Raw genomic sequence first — 18,014 nt, 5'->3', positions numbered from 1 at the left:
GCTCTCTCTCTTTTTCTTTTCTTTTTTCTAGAACACAACTCTGTCGATATATACTGCCCGCCGCCATGTATAAAAAGAAGAGAGCTATAGACACACACACATCGTGAACCGCTGACGAGCCTTATTGTGTGTCCGCCGAAATCGTGGATCAAGAAAAAAAGAGAGAGAGAGAGAAAAAAAAGAAAATAAGAAAAAAAGAAAATGATAATGGAGACACAATAACTCAATAACTGGACACACACACACACGTCAATTTTTTTTGTTTTTTGTTTCTTTTCATTATCTGGGGGGTCCGATCAAAACTGATAAAACAATTTTTTAAATGTTTTGTTTTCTTTTTTAAAATTTTTTTAAAATTTTCAACTGATGAAATGAAAATGAGAAAATGAGAGATAATAAAAGACGGGAAGAAGATGAGAGAATAAATGCGGACGGGTGCGACTTACTCAGTGGATTCGATGAAGGCGTTGGGCGGCATGATCATGAGGATGCAATTGGTGAGGATGGTCAGAATGATGAAGAAGGAGAAGAGCGGATGAACGAGGACGTAGATGGCCACCCGCCGGATGGGATTGAACGGCGACAGGAGCCACATGGCGTCCGTCGCGCTGAACCGGAAAATATCTTTGCCTTTGCTGATCACCACGAACGTCTGCCCACACCGAACCAAACACCCCAACACCACCACCACCATCGCAACAACAACAACCCCAAAAAATCAAAAAAAAAACGACACGATCACACATTGGGAGGATAGGCACATCACGCACGAGACGAGGCAGATCACAGGTCCAAGACGGTCACACACAAAAAAATCAACGAGAAAAAAAGATTGAATTAATATTTGTGTCATTTCTGATATGAATCAATATTTCGATATTTCTATTCTGTTTTCGCCAGCGTACCCTCAGGCGAAGTCAGCGCTATTTCCCCCTTTTGTATCCTGAACAAGGGTATAACATCTAAAGACTATATATTTATTTATACACATCATATTACAGAATACTGTGCATAGTCTAGATGTGGAGTACCGTAGTAGCTAGAGCCCGGGCTTCATGATGAAATCGCGTGCAGCTCTATATAGTGCCTCAAATATATTATACGCGGATAATATTCTATACGCTGGATAGTATATATATATAGTACTATGCTGGCGTATATTATAATATGTAGACTGCTGAGCTATATAGATCGGCACAGCCGCGTGACGACACATTATACAACCCCTCTGGATTTATTCTTCTTTTCCCCTTTTTTGCCTTGGCCAATTTAACCCCGGCTAGACAGACGAGAACACAACACACACACATACACAAAGGACACGATGGCATCAATTCTTAAATGTCTATGAAAAAGAGAAAGAGAAAGAAAGTAAAAAGAAAAAAAAGGGAAATTATTTTGATAGTATGCGGTAGTTTCTTGTCTTGGACCGTGTATAACGGCGCTACATATAGGAGCGAAGGAAAAGCAAAGGGGGCTAGGAGCCACTTATGGCTCCTAGTCTCATTGTCAGTCGGTGTTAACAATTGTCTGCACCCATCTCCGCGCCATATCTAAAAAGGAGAGAGAGAGAATGGTGGAGGGGGGCAGCAGCTAGAAGATATCTACAGAATGACGTCTGCTGAGAGAGCAAGAGAGAGCAGAGAATCCAGTCCGGTTGCTCTCTGGCAATGTGTGTGTGCGGTGGTGCTGTGGAGAGCTTTCGGACAGCCGACATCCATCATCCGGAGCAGAGTCTTTCTCTCTCTCGCTCCTGCTCTCGCTCTCGTCCATTCTAGTAGTATATAGACCGCCGTGGCTGGGCTCCGCGTTTTTCTCTCGTTGCATTTTCTCTTTTTCTCCCTCTCTCCCATATTGATCCGTCTTTTCAACTCCATCAGGAGCTGGAGCAGCAGAGTGGGTGGGCACCCACCACCACCACCACCACCCAGCGTGTATATATGTATATAACGGCAGCCGGGAGCGTCGTCTTCTATGGCCCAAACTACATATAATACTACACACTCTCTCCTTTTCTCTCTCTCTGTGTGTGTGTGTGTGGAATTGTGGGGGGAGGAAGAAGAAAATGGCGAGAGAGAAGAGAGAAAGTGCTTTCACTCTTGCACACACCTCGTCGAGAAATCCCGTTGCAGACAGCACACACACACAACCACCCAATCAATAATCAATTGCGTCTTTTTTTTATTTTATTCTTTTTTTAATTAGTCTCGCACCTCTTCCCACGAAATTTATATCTGATTAATTCTAATATCCAAACTTAAATGAAACAAAATAAATTTATAGAAGCCCAGCGATTGTACTCTTTTTTCTCGCGCGCGCCCGTCTGATATTTATTCCAGCAGTTTCTATATCCCGGCAACTCCTTTTTGTTTTTCCCGTTGCTCCTGGCTGCTGCTGGTGGTGGTGGTGGTTTTTTTTGTGCGACTCTATACTTTATATACATGCTATATACTCTATAGCCGTGGCCCTTTTTTTCCTTTCTATCTCGGCAGCTCCAGCACACCAGCGGTACCGAAAGCAGCCGCAATGTGATCAATACCACCGACGGGGCGAGGGCAGGGCTGACTCTCTCTCTCTCCTCTATAGACGGGCGGCGGTGCTATGGAGAGACCAAGAACTGGGCGCTGTCGACATGCACTGCAGACATTCCGCTATAGTATAGTATACACACACACGTACAGGATCGTTGGGTTCCTGTATGCTATTGCGACGCCACCACCCTCCCAATCCCAACCGACTCGCAGCGGTACCTCAAACCTATCGCACACGCAGCGTTCCACTCAAGCCCTGGAGAATGTGTGTGTCTACATGTCCAGGTAGGGAGTTGTTAAAACAACAATAACGGCCGGTGTGTGTAGCTATATATAAATAAATATATAAAGAAAACGAGAGGGGGTCAAATCAAAATCAATTGAATCTTCTACTAAACGCGCACTCGCTTGATATTCTTTTATTTCGTTTATTTCTTTTTGGTTTCTTTTTCGTGAGAAAATAGTCGATCGACTCCTTGGGGACAAACCCAAAGGAAATTCCCGCCGGAGTTTGTCTTGATAGGCGCAGCGCCTAATATTATATAAGAACTCGACTCTCTCTCTCTCTCTCAATGCGCACTGATCCATCGCGCGGAAGTTTGTCCTCTATTTAGATATGTGATCCGCTTCTATCTGCTGCTGCTATATAGCTGCTGCTGCCTTTAGCTGCTGCTGTCGCCAGGAAATAGAGCCGAGCGGTTCACTTTCGAGACAAAAGGATCGAAAGCCAAAACGAAAAAGAAGAAGAGAAAAATGCGTCGACTTTCTCTCGTCTATACTATTCGACGAATGGAATCGTCGCATTCACGAACTGCATGACTAAATAGTACATACACACACACACACAGAGAGGCCGGGCTCTCTGACGATGACGACAGCTCCGGCGTGTGTCTATAGTTTTCCGGCTTTTTGCTTTTTTTATTTTTTTTTATTTTCCCATCTATTTATTGCGGAATCATGTCGAAGGGAAGAAAAAAAAAAGAAAAGTTTGAGTTTTTTTCTGTGTTTGGCGTGTTCCTTCTATATATATATTTTCTCTCTCTTCTGGCCGTCATGTCGCGACATTTTGGGGAGCTGCTGGGCCTGTCGTCTTGAGCTCTCGTGAGCTGTGAGTTGAGCTGGGAGGCTTGGGCTGTTGAGTTTTCCCCTCTTTTGTTTCCTTCTTCTCTTTTTGTATTTCGCGGGGGTTTTCTGAGGGGGTGGATGGAAAAAAAGGAGAAGAAAAAAAAAAGGGAGAGATGGCCGGGCGGTTGGATGGATGGATGGATGAAGGAAAAGTGGAGGATCCGCCCCGCCGAGGATTCGGCTAGCAGCTCATATTGATCCGCACGGCTAGCCTTTCGCTCTCTTCTTCTTCTTCTTCTTCTTCTTCTTCTTCTTCTTCTTCTTCTTTCCTTTTACTCTCTCTTCTCTCTTTCTCTGTTGTTTCGTCATTCGTACACACACACACACACACACACACACACTGGCATTGGCAATGGCAAACATCATCCAGCAGAACTCGGGCCGGTCAGATCAAATAACAGGCGCGTCTAGAGGAGAGAGAGAGAGAGAGAGAGCATGGCCGTCGCTAAATTGCAGAAAGTGTATAGGCAGCAGGAGAGCCTCTAATAGCCTCAGCACTGCTGTGCACTAGAGCTCCTAGCTGCTGACATGTACCCTTCGCACGATTGAGTCTATCTCTCCTCTCCTCTCTCCGGCGGAGTGTATACTAGTATAGGTCCATTACCCATTCTTCATCTCATTTTACCAGCAGCTATACAGAGAACGGAATAATATCCAAGTCCACAGTAGTCTAATACCACAGATCTATAGACAGCAGCAGCCGAATGGATATCTTTTTTTTTTTTGTTATTTTCGCCCGTCTTTATGTTGTTGATGTTGTTGTATGTAAATAACCGCGCCGCCCGTTTAGAGATTTGCGCCGACGGAAATTGCAGGGAGGAGGGAGGACAACAAGAGCTCGTGGATCGGATGCCAACCTTGGCCCCAGCAAAATGGGTCGGCTTTTAATGCGTGGCGCTGTTATATGCAAAGAGCACCCACCGCCGTTGCCGCCGGGCTCTTGTTTCTATAGACGCTCTAAGCCTCCTTCCGGGGGGGGGGAGTGGTAACCGGATATGCAAATGAGAGAGAGAGAGAGAGAGAGAGAGAGAGGCCTAATATCAGCAGCAACAGCAGCAGAGAGAGAGAGACAATAAGGCGCCATCGTCATTAGCACGGTAGCATAACATAACAGCCATTGCAAAGAATAACAAGTAGCCTCCATTCTCTGCTGTATAGATGCGCTCCCAACTATAATCAGATGCAAATGCCACCCAATTTTTTTTTGTCTTGGCCTTTCTATCCATTAGATTGCGCCCGGAAGACGTTTCTAATAATTAGCCCCAACTGTGTGCTGCGCTATTAGATAAATATTAGCGTAAACACTAGACATATAGCCGATTATCTCATTTGAATGTGATAAGGCATATTAGGACTGAAAAATCCAATCAAATGTTCTTATACAGCCACATGACATACCCTTTGATTTTTGTAGTAAGGATCGATGTCTTCGATGGGGACGGCCGTCAGTTCTGGCGAGTAAACGGCGTTCAACCGGATGGGCAACGGCATGCCTTGCTCCAGCGTCGGGTCGGCCTTGGGTCCTTCGTCCTCGTCGTCTTCGTCATAGCGCATCTTTAGTTTGTTACATTACAAGACAAAGATTATTACCCAGATCTACGGCCATCCATTTCATACGCGCTCAATTTGAAAAAAAAACCCAAAATCAAATTAAATAAAATAAATAAATAAATGGAACTTGTAAATAGAAATTAGGCAGGCAAAAATCATAATCAACTTGGGCTATAGACTCTGGACAAATCAAGTCACTACTCTACAGCACAGAATATCATGTGCATGTACAACACAACAACAACAAACAACAATCATCAGGGCGCGGGACTCTTTTCATTGAGAACGAGCGACTGCGTTGCTTATTCCATTCATCAAAGATTGCCACACCCGCTCTCATCCATGGAAAAGAGAGAGGCCTTCTAGATTCGCTCTTGTATCGATTTTGTCTTCGATGTATAAAAACAGCCCAAAATAAAAAAATAAAAAATAAGAAGAAAGCTGCCGCCTTCCTCTCTCTCCGACAGCACAGAGATTGTGTTTGTTGTGTGTATGATTGGCTCTTGCATTCTCCCAAACTATATAAGACGCCCAAGGGCTGTGTGGGTGGATGGGTGTGAGAGGAAGAGATGCAACCCCCCAACCCTCGCTCCAACCCACTGTGTGTGTGTGTCTGTGTGTAGGCAAAAGGCTTAGAACATCAGAGCGGGAGCGTGAGTCGTTGCCGCTGTGCGTTAGACATTTTCTCTTCCTTTTGTGCTGGGGCGCCCAGCTCTCTTGCTGCTGCGCCCGTGTGTGTGTATATGGAGAAGAAAGGAATATAGACGCGTTAGATGTATAGACACACACACAGCACAGCACAGCACGACGAGTGTGTGTGTCCGTTACCGAGGAGAGAGTGTATAGCAGTGCGCGTTCGTGCGTGCGGCAGAGCAGCGCCGAGATGAACCCCGGAGGATTTAACAGCAGCAGCATAGCCGCCGCCGGAGTTTAGATAGATAGATACATACGTATGTGATTCTAGGAAAGACCAGTGTTCAATTCACGTCTGGATGGAAACTCAATTCGGAATCACGGATTGCATTAGACATTAGATATTATATTATTACATATAATACGGGGGAAATCGATTTGAATTCGGAATTTTGGCGCTGCTGCTGCTGTTGCTATTTCCCGCCCGGCAACGGACAGACTTTTCTCTCCCGATTCGGTGCACATCACAGACACACACACACAGACACACACAAACTGACAGACACAACAAAGGAGTTACTAAAAATACGTCACACAAACGACAAAGACAAAAAACTGTAGGAAAAAGTGAATGAAAAATAGAGGCGGAACATCAAAATCGGTGGGGGGTGGTTTTTTCAAGAAAACAAGTGAACGGTGACACCCGCGATTTTTTTTTAAATAATAAAATAAATAAAATGTCTTCTACTTGTTTTTTGGTCTAAAAATAAATCGTTCCTACCAATCCAAATTAACCCGCTAATAATAATAATGCTGATGATTGTTTTGTATAAAACTAATATAAATTATACATCAGACATAATGGTCGTAATAATAATAATATAGGCTCATAGAGGATGCAAGTTGCACTATGAAAACTACCACTCAATCAAAACCCGATCTATGATATAATATAATAAATAGATGTGATGCGCATGTATCAGTATAAACTCTATCTAGATGATTTTCAGGGTGTGGTATTTCCAATCAAATGATCGACCACTGCTGTACAATAAATCTACAGTACAGAGGGCCGCAAATGAAAGGCTGAAAAGAAGTGAGGACTCGCGATCAGATTCACCAATCACCGGGCACAAACAAACCGATCGAAAATCAGAACCGACTCAAAAATTATTTCATCTTATATGCAGACCAGGACATCTAATCTACAACTTGTTGAGTCTATATTTGATCAACGGGCCAGGGTATAGCCGGTCACAAAAAAATCTCTGAATTCAATTCGATTGAGGAGTCTGATGGTCGTCGACGTTCGATCGGGCATAAAGTGGATGGTGAATCCGTGGAAAGCCTCGCCGTGTGTAATATGTATAGACGTGTGTGTTTTTCTATGTATGCATTCGAGGAAGTCTAATAAATCAGACGTTAGAGAGAGAGAAACGCATACAACTGATGGTTCTAGTTTCAGGTATATGTATAAATAGTATACGTAGAGCTCGGAAAAAGAAATCAAGATGTAGAGAGAAAAATAGAATCCAATCAAGAAATGTCTGAGAGATAGAAAATCAATCAAAAGCCAAGAAGAGAAAAACAAAAATCAGCAGCCCGAAAAAAGAGAGAAAAATATCTAATGAAGGTGCGTGTAATTAATGGAATGAAGGATGGGTATGAATGAAATAGCGTGGGGGGATATAATATGTCTGGTAGAAAAGAAAAGAAAAAATCAACGGGGAAATAAAGAAAACGAGTGACGGGGTGTGGCATACTACTACGAAAGGCATCCGTTAAACAAAAGGGCCGGAATCTCTGGTCAACTTTCGGGTTGTGTGTAACTGTGTGTATGTATAATATACGGAAGAGGGATGATGCGGAACAACCGGAAGAGGGCGTGAAAGAAAGATCTATAAAGGAAAAACGATTGCTAGCTCGTCCATGTCAAATCGAGCGATGCCTTTTAAGGGACTCCGGGACTCCCTTATCGACCTGAAATCTATCTGATGTATGCCATTTCCCAATTGCCGGACAACGTTGTTGAATGAAGCGGAACAGCACACACACACATATACAAGGGACCGAACAACCTGGACGACACACAAAACAGAGCGGGACGAGTTCATCCAGCGGGAACGATAGACACAGGGGCCGCCGATAGGGCGGTCGCATGTCTGCGATTTCCAACCTCTCTCTTTTCCCTTTATTTAAATTCGGATCGTTTTTATTTTGTATTTTTCTCTCCTTGTTCTGACTGTGTGTTTTGTACACGTATACACGTATAGCTGTGCTGGCGGATGGCCGGAAGAGCCGAACAAACGGATAAAAGAAAAAAAGGGGAGGAAGTGAGAAAAAGTTGGTGAGGGACGCCGGTGAGTCGCGTTTGGAAGCGGCGGCCGCTGTGGGACTATAACAACCGGGCACACGAGCACATAGCACAGCGCCTGGCGTTTTCTATCTCATCGATTTCGAGGTGGTCCCTTGTGTCTCTCTCTCTCGTCTCTCTCTCAGACTGTATAAGGTGCAATGGCCTTGGCGTCCATCTCAAACTGATGGCGGTTGTGCGACGTCGATCGTTCACGCACGGTCGATCGTCTTATATGTGTCCGTCCAGCAGTACGTACGTACGTCTACCTATTATATTATTGCAGTGCTACTACTATCCATGGAGTCTATATAGTATAGCCCCCTTTTCTTTTTTTCTTTTATACCTATTGGCCATCCCCCCCATACCATGTTAACTGCTCTGTCTCTTTTGCTGCTTCTGTGTGTCCGTGGGTGTGTCAACTCGAGTATAGGGCCGAGTCTAGGCAATGGACAGTTCGTGCTGCTGCTGCCCGTCCTTTGCTCTTTTCCTCCTCCTCCTCCTCCCCCCAATGGAATTGAAATGGAATCGACAGCAGCAGCTGTGTCGTTGGCCACGCCACCATCATCAGCCCGGGCTCCCGATTGTTTATCAATCGTTAACAAGGTTCTCCCTCTCTCTCTCTCTTTCCGGGGGACGGCCAGCGCCATCCAAAGTCTTTTGTCCTGTCTTTCATCTAGATAGTTGTAATACTACGTCGCTGCTCTGATGTCGACTGCTGGACATGGGCGATGAATAATGGGCGATGGGAGAGACAACACAACAAGTCAATGTCCATGTAGAGCTATTTAGCAACGTCTCATTTAGAATTCTCAGCCTATATATAGCTTGTATTATTAGGTAGAGAGAGAGAGTTTTATTGCCATCGCATCTTTTTGTCCAAATATTTGGATGTAGGGGTCGAAGAAATATATACTAGCACAGAAAGGTTTTTTGTCGTCTTTAGAGAGAGAGAGAGAGTTGGGGAGGATCTCTGTTAAGTGTCTTTGTCTGTCCGTGCAGAAAAGAGAAAGAAATAATAATAATAAAAAAAGGCCCAAACACAAAAAACAAGAAAAAAGAAAGTTTTGTAGAGTGGCAGGAAACTAGCCAGATGGATGAGAGAGATGTGCGCGGATAGATGAAGAGTATATAGAAGAAGAAGACTGAGTGGCCAGAAATGAGAGAAAGAAAGAAGATGCTGCTAGAGATGTATAGGAGAGAGAAAGAGAGAGATCAACTTGGCAGGCATCATGGTACACAAGCCGAAAACTCAATCATCAAGAGGTCCAGCGGGATAGAGAGCAGAGAGAAAAGTAGTACAGAAGAAAGAATACAAGACAAAGACTCTATATACATCTCTAAAAAAGAAAGTGAAGCAGGAGCAGTAGCAGCAGCAGAGGTCAATCAGAAAAACGAGAAAGCGAATGGAACCGAACCGCGAAATCAATCATCAGGCCAAGAAAGATTGATGGCATTCGATATACTACTACAGTATATAGCCTATCTATTTCTATAGACGTGCAAAACTCTCTACACACAGCACAGCACAAGAGAGAATAGAAAAAAAGAGATAGAAAGAGATAGAAAAAAAGGGGGTCAGAGTGAGAGAGAAAGAAAGAAAAAAGATGAAAGGAGAAAAGAAGGATGTAGAGAGTTCATTTCCTTACTTCCTTAGTCCTTTTACGGGGCTTCAGGCCCAATCTGACCTATATATAGGGGACCCCACAATCATTAATTTTGCCATGTGATTTTATTTTTTGTCTTCTTCTTCTTCTTCTTCTTCCATTCATTTGTAATCTAGCCAAAAATGCGGTCTAACCACATGTCTATGATATACTACTTGATTATCGCCACTCTATAGAGCTTGTATATATGTATATATATAGTCCACATTCCTTATTCATTTACGTCTATGACCTTCCTATAGATGCACTGCCGAGAGCAGCTCTTGGCAATTAGCCATTTAATTAGGTCGCCCCCTCCTTGTGCAGGGGGTTCTCGAGCGAATTGTCGCTAGATATTCTTCTTATCAAATCTATTTTTCTTGTTTCAAAATGGTCTTGAATGAAAATAATGAGCTATTGCACATAATGAGAAATATAGAAATCAAATTAAAAAAACGACACGACGGGATATAATAGAATAGAGAGACTTTTGGCAGTATCAAAGACATTGAACGAGACATAACGAAGAATCGATGATATATAAATATATATATCCAGCAAATAGAATAATATAGCCAAAGAAATAAATAAATAAAAAAAAAGGATATAATAATATAGAGAACAAGGTGACTGAATATTTGATGGACAAGACGACGACAACATCGAAAAGTGATGAATAAATATCCAATGAAGAAGAAGAATAGATGTATAAATATAGCATGGACGTCAATATATATATAAGGCAATAAATGACAATTCTTTTTGAAAAAAAGATGTACATATTTATATATATATACTAAATAAAATTACGTATGTATAGATATATATTCGAGAGAAATATACAACTATAGAAAAATAATAAATAGGCGTAATGGTTACCTCGCTCTCCTCTGCTTTCTTTTTGCGCTCGTTTCTCTTTGCCTCCTCTTCGGCGATCCTGGCCTCCGATTGGAGCAGAGACTCGCGGGTGTAGGGACAGAAAACGGGGCGCTCCTCTTCGTCTTCATTGCTCTCATTTTCGTGATCTTCGACCATGATGACCACCGCACAGCACAGCACAGCCGCTCACAACCAGCACAAGCACCGGACAATTGGACTTTTAAGTCAATTTCAGACTTATCCGCTCGTCGGCGTCCTCCTCTGCTCTGCGCCTTTTGATTATTTGATTTTCAAATTCCTGTTACATTGAAATTTGCTGTGCACAAACCTACGCGGACACACATGGACGAAAAAACAAAATTTCGATGGCTATATTACATTACCTGTTTTGACAGGAGCTGGGCGGCTCCTTGGCCCGCTGGCTGGTGCCACTTTAAGTGCGTGGAAGCACAGCGCAGCAGCAGCAGCCGGATCGTTGTGTGTGTGTGTGTTTAGTCTGTCCCCCTCAAGAGGATTTCACTAGGATTTTCCCTTTTTTTTTTAAACAACAAGTTTCTTCTTCTTTTCAGTTTAAGATTCACTTGGCTAGAAGAATAAGAAGAAACAAACTATTTCTTTCTTTCTTTCTGGCATGAATATTTCCCAGCGGGGCTGGCACTGATTTGCACGGAGCCGGCAGCGTTATATTTCTCAGTTGATCCGCCGCACCCGACACTGATCCGCGTACATCACTGGGGTGAATATTTGTCGAGTCGCAATAGAATTTGAGCCGCGAAATAAGAAGCAGCAGCACATCGACTATAGAAGGAAGAAGAAAGAAGAAGCGAGTATGCGGGTCGGACTAGTAGATGACGGGATGGATGGCCGATGATGCTGAGGCTGGACGCAGCAGTGGAGTCACTGGAACTGATGACGACGATGCTGATGGAGCGCCAAATAACCTCAATAAGCTCTGATGCCAGTCGTCATCAACAGGAGCCGGCAGCAGCGCCGAGACGGAATAAGCGGGCGAGGCTGAGGACGAGGCGGCCCGGTCGCAAGCGTTCACCATCGGGGCCAGCACGAGGGCCAGCAGCAACAGCCACGCCGTCCCGTCCATTCTCAATAATGTCCTGTCATCAAATATAGTATATCGTACAATATGTAACAGAACATCGACATTCTTATTTATTTATAGTAAATTTAATTTAAAAAGTGCACCAGAAATGGCCGGCCAGGGGCTGTTTAAATGATCGGAGGCTGGCCCTTCGATTCAATAAAACTGAACCCCTTCTTATTTCTTCAATAATAATGTGAATGGATATTCAATAAAACAATGGAGAGATCCGGAGAAATATTCTTTTCCGCCATTTAAGAGCTGTGTATAAATTCCATTGATTCAAAGAAATGTCTGGACGTAATAACAAAGCGCAATGTTCCAGCGGAATCATATGAAATGCCCTAGCCAGCAGAGATGGCCTAGCAAGCGAGTGCGGTGTGCTGGAAAGCCCACGCATTTATTATAAATATATATCTTGTACGCCCAGCAGTGAAATAGATTTGTTTTTCTTCTGGCTCTCTGGCTCCTGGTTATATGTATAATATAAAGTGCAAAGGCGGATTGATGCAAAACTTTTCATCATTCCATTTTTTCCGTCTTTTCTTTTCTTTTTTCGGGTTGCTGTTTCTTATTGCTGCAAGAGTCTCTGCTGCTGCTGCGTTGAAGCCCGGCAGATTTATGTGCTGTGCTCCTCTATATCTCTATCGTTTGTCAGCCCAGTGCCTCCATATATATCCCCATAGTCTATATAGTAATACTGCACAGCAGAGACTATATAGTCTGGCAAATTTATTTTGATTTTATGCATAAATAAATAAAACAAAACGAAACCAAATAAAACAACAGACAGTGACCACCATCTCGGCTCTGCAATCCTTTTGATTGGATATATAAAACGTATCTAAAAGAAAAACCAAACAAAAGAAAACCGGCCAGCTATCTACACAGCGCCGGCCAACCACCTCTTCTCTCTAGCTATACATAAACGGGACTATCAATCTAGATTGCATATCAGCCGGCCCTCCCTTCAATGCGCCAATAACTTTTGAATTTCGGCTGCAGCAGCAGCACAAGTTGAATGAGTTTCACGCTGTTGCTGCTGCTGCTGCTGCTGAATGAAGGAGCGCGTTGACTTCTCCTCCCCTCTCCTATAAAAGATGTAAACGGACCAACAAATTTCCGGAACCCAAGGAGCGAAAAAGGGATCGAGAGAGCGGATGGAATGAAATGAAGAACCAAGTTTCGCCTCTCCGCTGCCTTAGCCACACACATCTTCTCCCACAGCCGCCTGCCTCATATCTAACATGACGCCTACGCCCACAAATCCTGCAAAAAAGAAGAGCTGGGGTTGGGGATGGGAGAGAGGGAACTTAGCGAGCAAATTACATCTATATAGACGACGAGCGGGAGAAGAAAAAAAAAGAGAGGATAGCTTATATAAATGAAGAGAGATGGAATGAAGCGCGGAGATCAAACGAGAAAAAAAGGAAAATAAAAAAATCAAAACTTGCTCCTCTTCGTTCTTCAATTTCTTCCTCCTCTTCGACCCCCTTTTTTTTTAAATCCGATCCGCCTTCTTCTTTTTTCAAGAGAGGGTTAGCTGTACATGTACGCGTTTGCATTATTCGTGAGCCTGCGTGCGGGAGAGGAACGCACGCGAGCAAGTTGGCCGTCTGCTGTGCATTCAGGAGCGGTGCCGACGAGCATCGCAGCAGCAGCAGCAGAGAAGCCGAGCATGGCGTTTTTTTTTCTTTTCTCTTTTCGTGCGGCGGTGGCGGCAACGACGAGCGACGACGAGGCGCATCGCACACAGTCCCGCGCGCCGCGGATCAATAGGGACACAAGTCAGGTTACTATGGTAACCCTAGCCAGCCTTTTAAGACGACTCTGCTGTGTATATATAAGAGACGAGAGAGTGAGAGCGAGAGAGCGAATATGGATCTGGCTATGTATGGGAGATTCGCAGCGGGATATACACAGAATATATAAGAACAACAACACAAAAGACAAAACAAAAAAAACAAAATAAAAAATGTTTAAATAAGAAGAAGATGAAGAAGAAGGAAAGAAATGGGCAAAGAGAAATAAAACAACACCCAAGGGCGCGTGCTGAGTCTAGAGCACAGCAGCATATCAAAACCAACCCAACTGAAATTTATCTATACTAAATATATACGTACGTATATATAATACTCTAACCAGTGTTGCCTACATAGCGTGAATCACGAATTGATACCACACATATCCCAGCCATTTAAAAAGCCACCAGCAGCCGGGCCTGCCGGTGTATATTATGCGCGTGGGCGGAGTGAATCAAGTGGAAACTATTAGCCCAATTAAATGAACAATTAGCTCTCCTCTTTCCAACAATCGAGCCAGAAGAGTCAAGAGAATCCAGTCTTTTGATTGTGCACACAATCAATTGGTATGAAATGATCTAAATAGCCCACATCAACAGAGTCCCTGGAATGTGTCCGTTATTCCTTGCGCTGGCCAATTGCTGTGCAAAGGAAGTGGACGAGAGAGAGAATCAACAAATAAATCAATGAAATGTCTCATCCGCTTTTGCTGCTGTCCTGCGCCAAAATGTAAATACATATACTACACAAAAAGCAAATAATTTGGCGAGTTGGCTGCTGGATGGGCGGCCATCAGTCTCAACTATTTACAGCAGCGTCTAAAGAGTTTGTCGAGTGTTGCAGCGCGCAGGAGAGTTTTTCTTTTGTGACACCGGATGTGATGACAGCAGCATCAGACTGGATGACTCTCTCTCTCTCGCGCTTGTTCTATTGGTCTGCATATAACAGCCGCAACAAGCCTATGGTATAGCTTAGCTATTGTTGGGCGAATGTGCTTAGAAATTTATTTTCCTATATTCCTTTATTTTTTTATTTCAAATTTCATAATGAAATCAGGACGCCGTTTTTCACCTCATCAAAGACAAGCACAGACGGGGCGCTGATGACGTGTCTATAGACACCTCCTCCTTCACTCTATATAGACTATCGATTACTTAGGATGAAGAGGCGATGGTCTATACGCATCCAGGAGAAAGAGAGCGGATGGATAATATGTAGACGGATGTGGAGGGCTAAATGGTGAGAATAAATAATGAGAGTCTCGTTAACGATCCCTGACACCCGTCCCAAAAAACCCCGCGGCCCCCCCTCCCCCTCCCTTTTTTTTTTCTCTCTCTCTCCCGCGTGACTATGCGGTGCGCAACCAACCGGAGAGGCCCGGCAACTTCTGCGGCTTGTCGGTGAGGTGAGGGGGGTTGGAAACCTCCGGTTGGACACATCAAAAGCACGCGGAGCAAAAGGGGACCAGTGAAAACAACAGAGCCCAAACTCTCTACATCGTACACACACAGACATAAGACGTAAGAGGAAGGAAGGAAATATATTTATCTCAAAGCCGGCCGGGGTTTATATAATCGCACACACAGCACAACACAACACACTCTCATCGGCGTCCAACAATGGGGCGTGGTTGCTGCTGTGTGTGCTATGCTATATGGCTGAACTGCATATGCTTGCTGGCCCCCCTCTTATTATTCCTTGTGTTTCTATACATCCGTGTTGAAGAGCGGGCGCAGCGCGGGCTGGACTGTGCTGGAATTTCATTGTGCGCTATATGTCCGCTCGAGCTGCTGTGAGAGCGTTATTCTAATATTATTATTATGATTATTATGATTCGTCCGTTCCCAGCAGCCAAACTTCTTGCACCGGTGAAATGCGCGTGCCGAAACAACAGTTCCACATCACACAATAGCCGGGCAGCCCAGCCACCTTGTATATGTGATCAAATAGAAGATTGAATCTCATACGCAGCAGGTTGAACATAGAATATCTCGTGATCTATAACACCAATCGATATGTAATAGATGATGTTCTATTAGATAGAAACCTGCTGTGCGGATGAGCGTGTATAATATGTCCAGCTGAACAGCTATATAGCTCTCACAGAGTCGTAATATCAGAAGACATACAACAGATCTAAAAGAGCCGAGAAAGAAGAGAGAAACAAGAAAATAACATCAACGGACATTCCTGAACGGGCGGGCCGAGTTTGTCTCGTCTCAATTGCGCGTCTCCCGCTGTTCGAATGGAGACGAAATGTGTCGTCCAGCAGAGCTATATAGCTCTCCATGCAGCTAGCTATAGCTCTCTCCCACACAATAAACAAACAAGCGCGTACCAACGTACATACACCCCGCGTCCCAACCCAAATAAAAAAAAAAAAGAAACTTTTCGGCCCTTTTTTTTTGTGTCTCATATTATATAAGTGAGCAATGCACCAATATATCAGAAATACGCAGCAGATTTTTTTTTTTGAAATGTTTGGATTTGAGATTAGGCTACTGAGGCGGTTTTAGATACATTTTTCGTCGTCTACTTGGAAATGAAAGTTACATCTGGTACAATCCAAAAGTCTCTAGTATTTATCGAAGGGTCTTTTCTCAAATAGCCACGACGTTGTGCTGTGGTATGGTCGGTGTGGTGACTGGGTGGTCTGTACTGCGAGGGACACAGCCCAGCAGCGGGAGGATTGCGCAGTATCCAATCGGCCAGCACGCAATCATAACAAACGAAACAAGACAAGACTCAAAAGTGAACTGGCCAAAAAGAGGAGAAAGGACAACGATATATATATAGTCTATACAAGGGACGAAAGGAGAATGAATGATGAATAAGCTTCGTGTGCAGGCACAGCAGCGAGCGAGTGAGTCTATATAGCCGCAACAGCAGTAGCAGCAGCAGTCTAATAAGAGCTACACACACAAATCTAACCAGAAAGAGTAGTATAGATCCGCACAGCCCAATGGATGGTGTAACTAGACTGTGTACAAGTACACAGCCACGGCCGGCAGCAGCAGCACAGCAGCTTCAACATGCAGCAGCTGGTGACAGCCCTTTGTGTGTTATTTGATGTTTTGTTTTCTAGCCCCCACCGTGAGTCTCTATACACAGCTCACAACTGCAGCAGCAGCAGCAGCGGTATAGCGCGATCCTTATATTCTTGTACTTCTTTTCCATTTCCTTTCTGCTGGGAGTCGTTTTTTCTTTTCTTTTGTTTGATAGGCTGCTGCTGCTGTGTATAGCCAAAGAGGGGGAGTTTCTTCCCGAGACAGGACACTGTTGCAACTTATACAGTTAGATATACTATAGAGAGAGAGAGAGACGATCTATAATACCCCCAGCAACCGAATCAAAAGAAAACTTTCTTTTTTCTTTTTCTTATTTTATCTCTTTTTTTTTTGGCTTCCTATATTGGACAGCGAATGTCTTGTCCAACTTGTCAATCAAAGAATCTATTGCGATATGCTAGACTTATAGATTATAATTCATTCAAAAATAAGTCATAGCGGGGTGTGTTAAATGAACCGATTTATAGTTATTTATCAATGAAAAAAGGAACGCACCATTGAGCGAAGAGTTGTGATGGGCTAAGCTCCTGGGCCGATCAATCCTGGGCGGCTGATGTTGGTTAGAATATTCTCTCGGCAGGGCTGATTGATCAACTAGGACCATCAGTATTTCCCCTGTTATTTTGGCGAACACCTTGAAACAAACCACCACCACGCAGACGACACTTTGGACACCAAGCCAAAAATAATAATAATAATATAAAAACGACGAAAGATATTCTTCTTTCTTTCCTTTTCGGTGCGGATGAACCAAACACTGACACTTAGCACGAGAAACAACAGCAACAATATACAACAGCACGATCACTTATTTTCTTTCTTTTTTTTCGAACAACGAACAAATGCCGAGAATAATTCCCCCCTACATCAAATCAAAAGTCGATTTCCGCAGAGTTTAAACTATTAGATTTCGATTGAACTTGATATTGTTTCCGTCCAGGTCCTATAGTATACGGCTTAAAAAAGAAGGGGGGGATCGAGGGGGGGTGGGATGGATCTCTGCAGTGGCCAGCAGTTGATCGCCGAATGAGAAGAGACGTACACGTCCGCTGGCAGTTTCTGATCTACTGTGGCCTTTTACATGAAGAAAGACGGGCCACGCAGGAGCCGACGCGCAAACACACAGCACAGCACACACACACACACACACTGCACGGCACTGCTGCTACTGCTGCTGCACACCTACACACACACACACACACACTTCACTCGACGATGAGAGGACCCTACATATATACACATAGAGGCCGCAACATACGGACAGACGGAATAAATAAATATCGGTCCAGCATCAAATTCAGATTTTTATAGACAAATGGTGAATTATGCA

General features: G+C 43.8%; 1 protein-coding gene across 6 annotated transcripts in view; it reads right to left on the bottom strand.

The window, feature by feature from the left end:
• LOC124190482 (sodium channel protein para-like) overlaps nucleotides 1-17,808 on the bottom strand; it is a 39,601-nt gene extending 21,793 nt beyond the window's left edge. For 2 of the 6 annotated variants that reach the window (XM_046583150.1, XM_046583149.1), the window contains exons 1-6: nucleotides 17,180-17,806; nucleotides 11,102-11,830; nucleotides 10,719-10,990; nucleotides 9,843-9,881; nucleotides 5,055-5,210; nucleotides 447-652 (exon numbers count right to left, since the gene is read on the bottom strand). In XM_046583150.1, the coding sequence (XP_046439106.1) occupies nucleotides 447-652; nucleotides 5,055-5,210; nucleotides 9,843-9,881; nucleotides 10,719-10,874 (557 nt within the window). In that variant the 5' untranslated portion in view covers nucleotides 10,875-10,990; nucleotides 11,102-11,830; nucleotides 17,180-17,806. Of the gene's footprint in view, nucleotides 1-446; nucleotides 653-5,054; nucleotides 5,211-9,842; nucleotides 9,882-10,718; nucleotides 10,991-11,101; nucleotides 11,831-17,179 lie in introns of all 6 variants that reach the window. The other 4 variants (XM_046583151.1, XM_046583154.1, XM_046583153.1 and 1 more) reach the window with 3 other exon arrangements.
• Between the last annotated feature and the right edge of the window lie 206 nt (nucleotides 17,809-18,014).

This window comes from Daphnia pulex, chromosome 3 (assembly GCF_021134715.1).
Source record: "Daphnia pulex isolate KAP4 chromosome 3, ASM2113471v1".
In the NCBI taxonomy this organism is placed as follows: domain Eukaryota; kingdom Metazoa; phylum Arthropoda; class Branchiopoda; order Diplostraca; family Daphniidae; genus Daphnia; species Daphnia pulex.
This window is presented reverse-complemented; position numbering and strand designations above follow the sequence as displayed.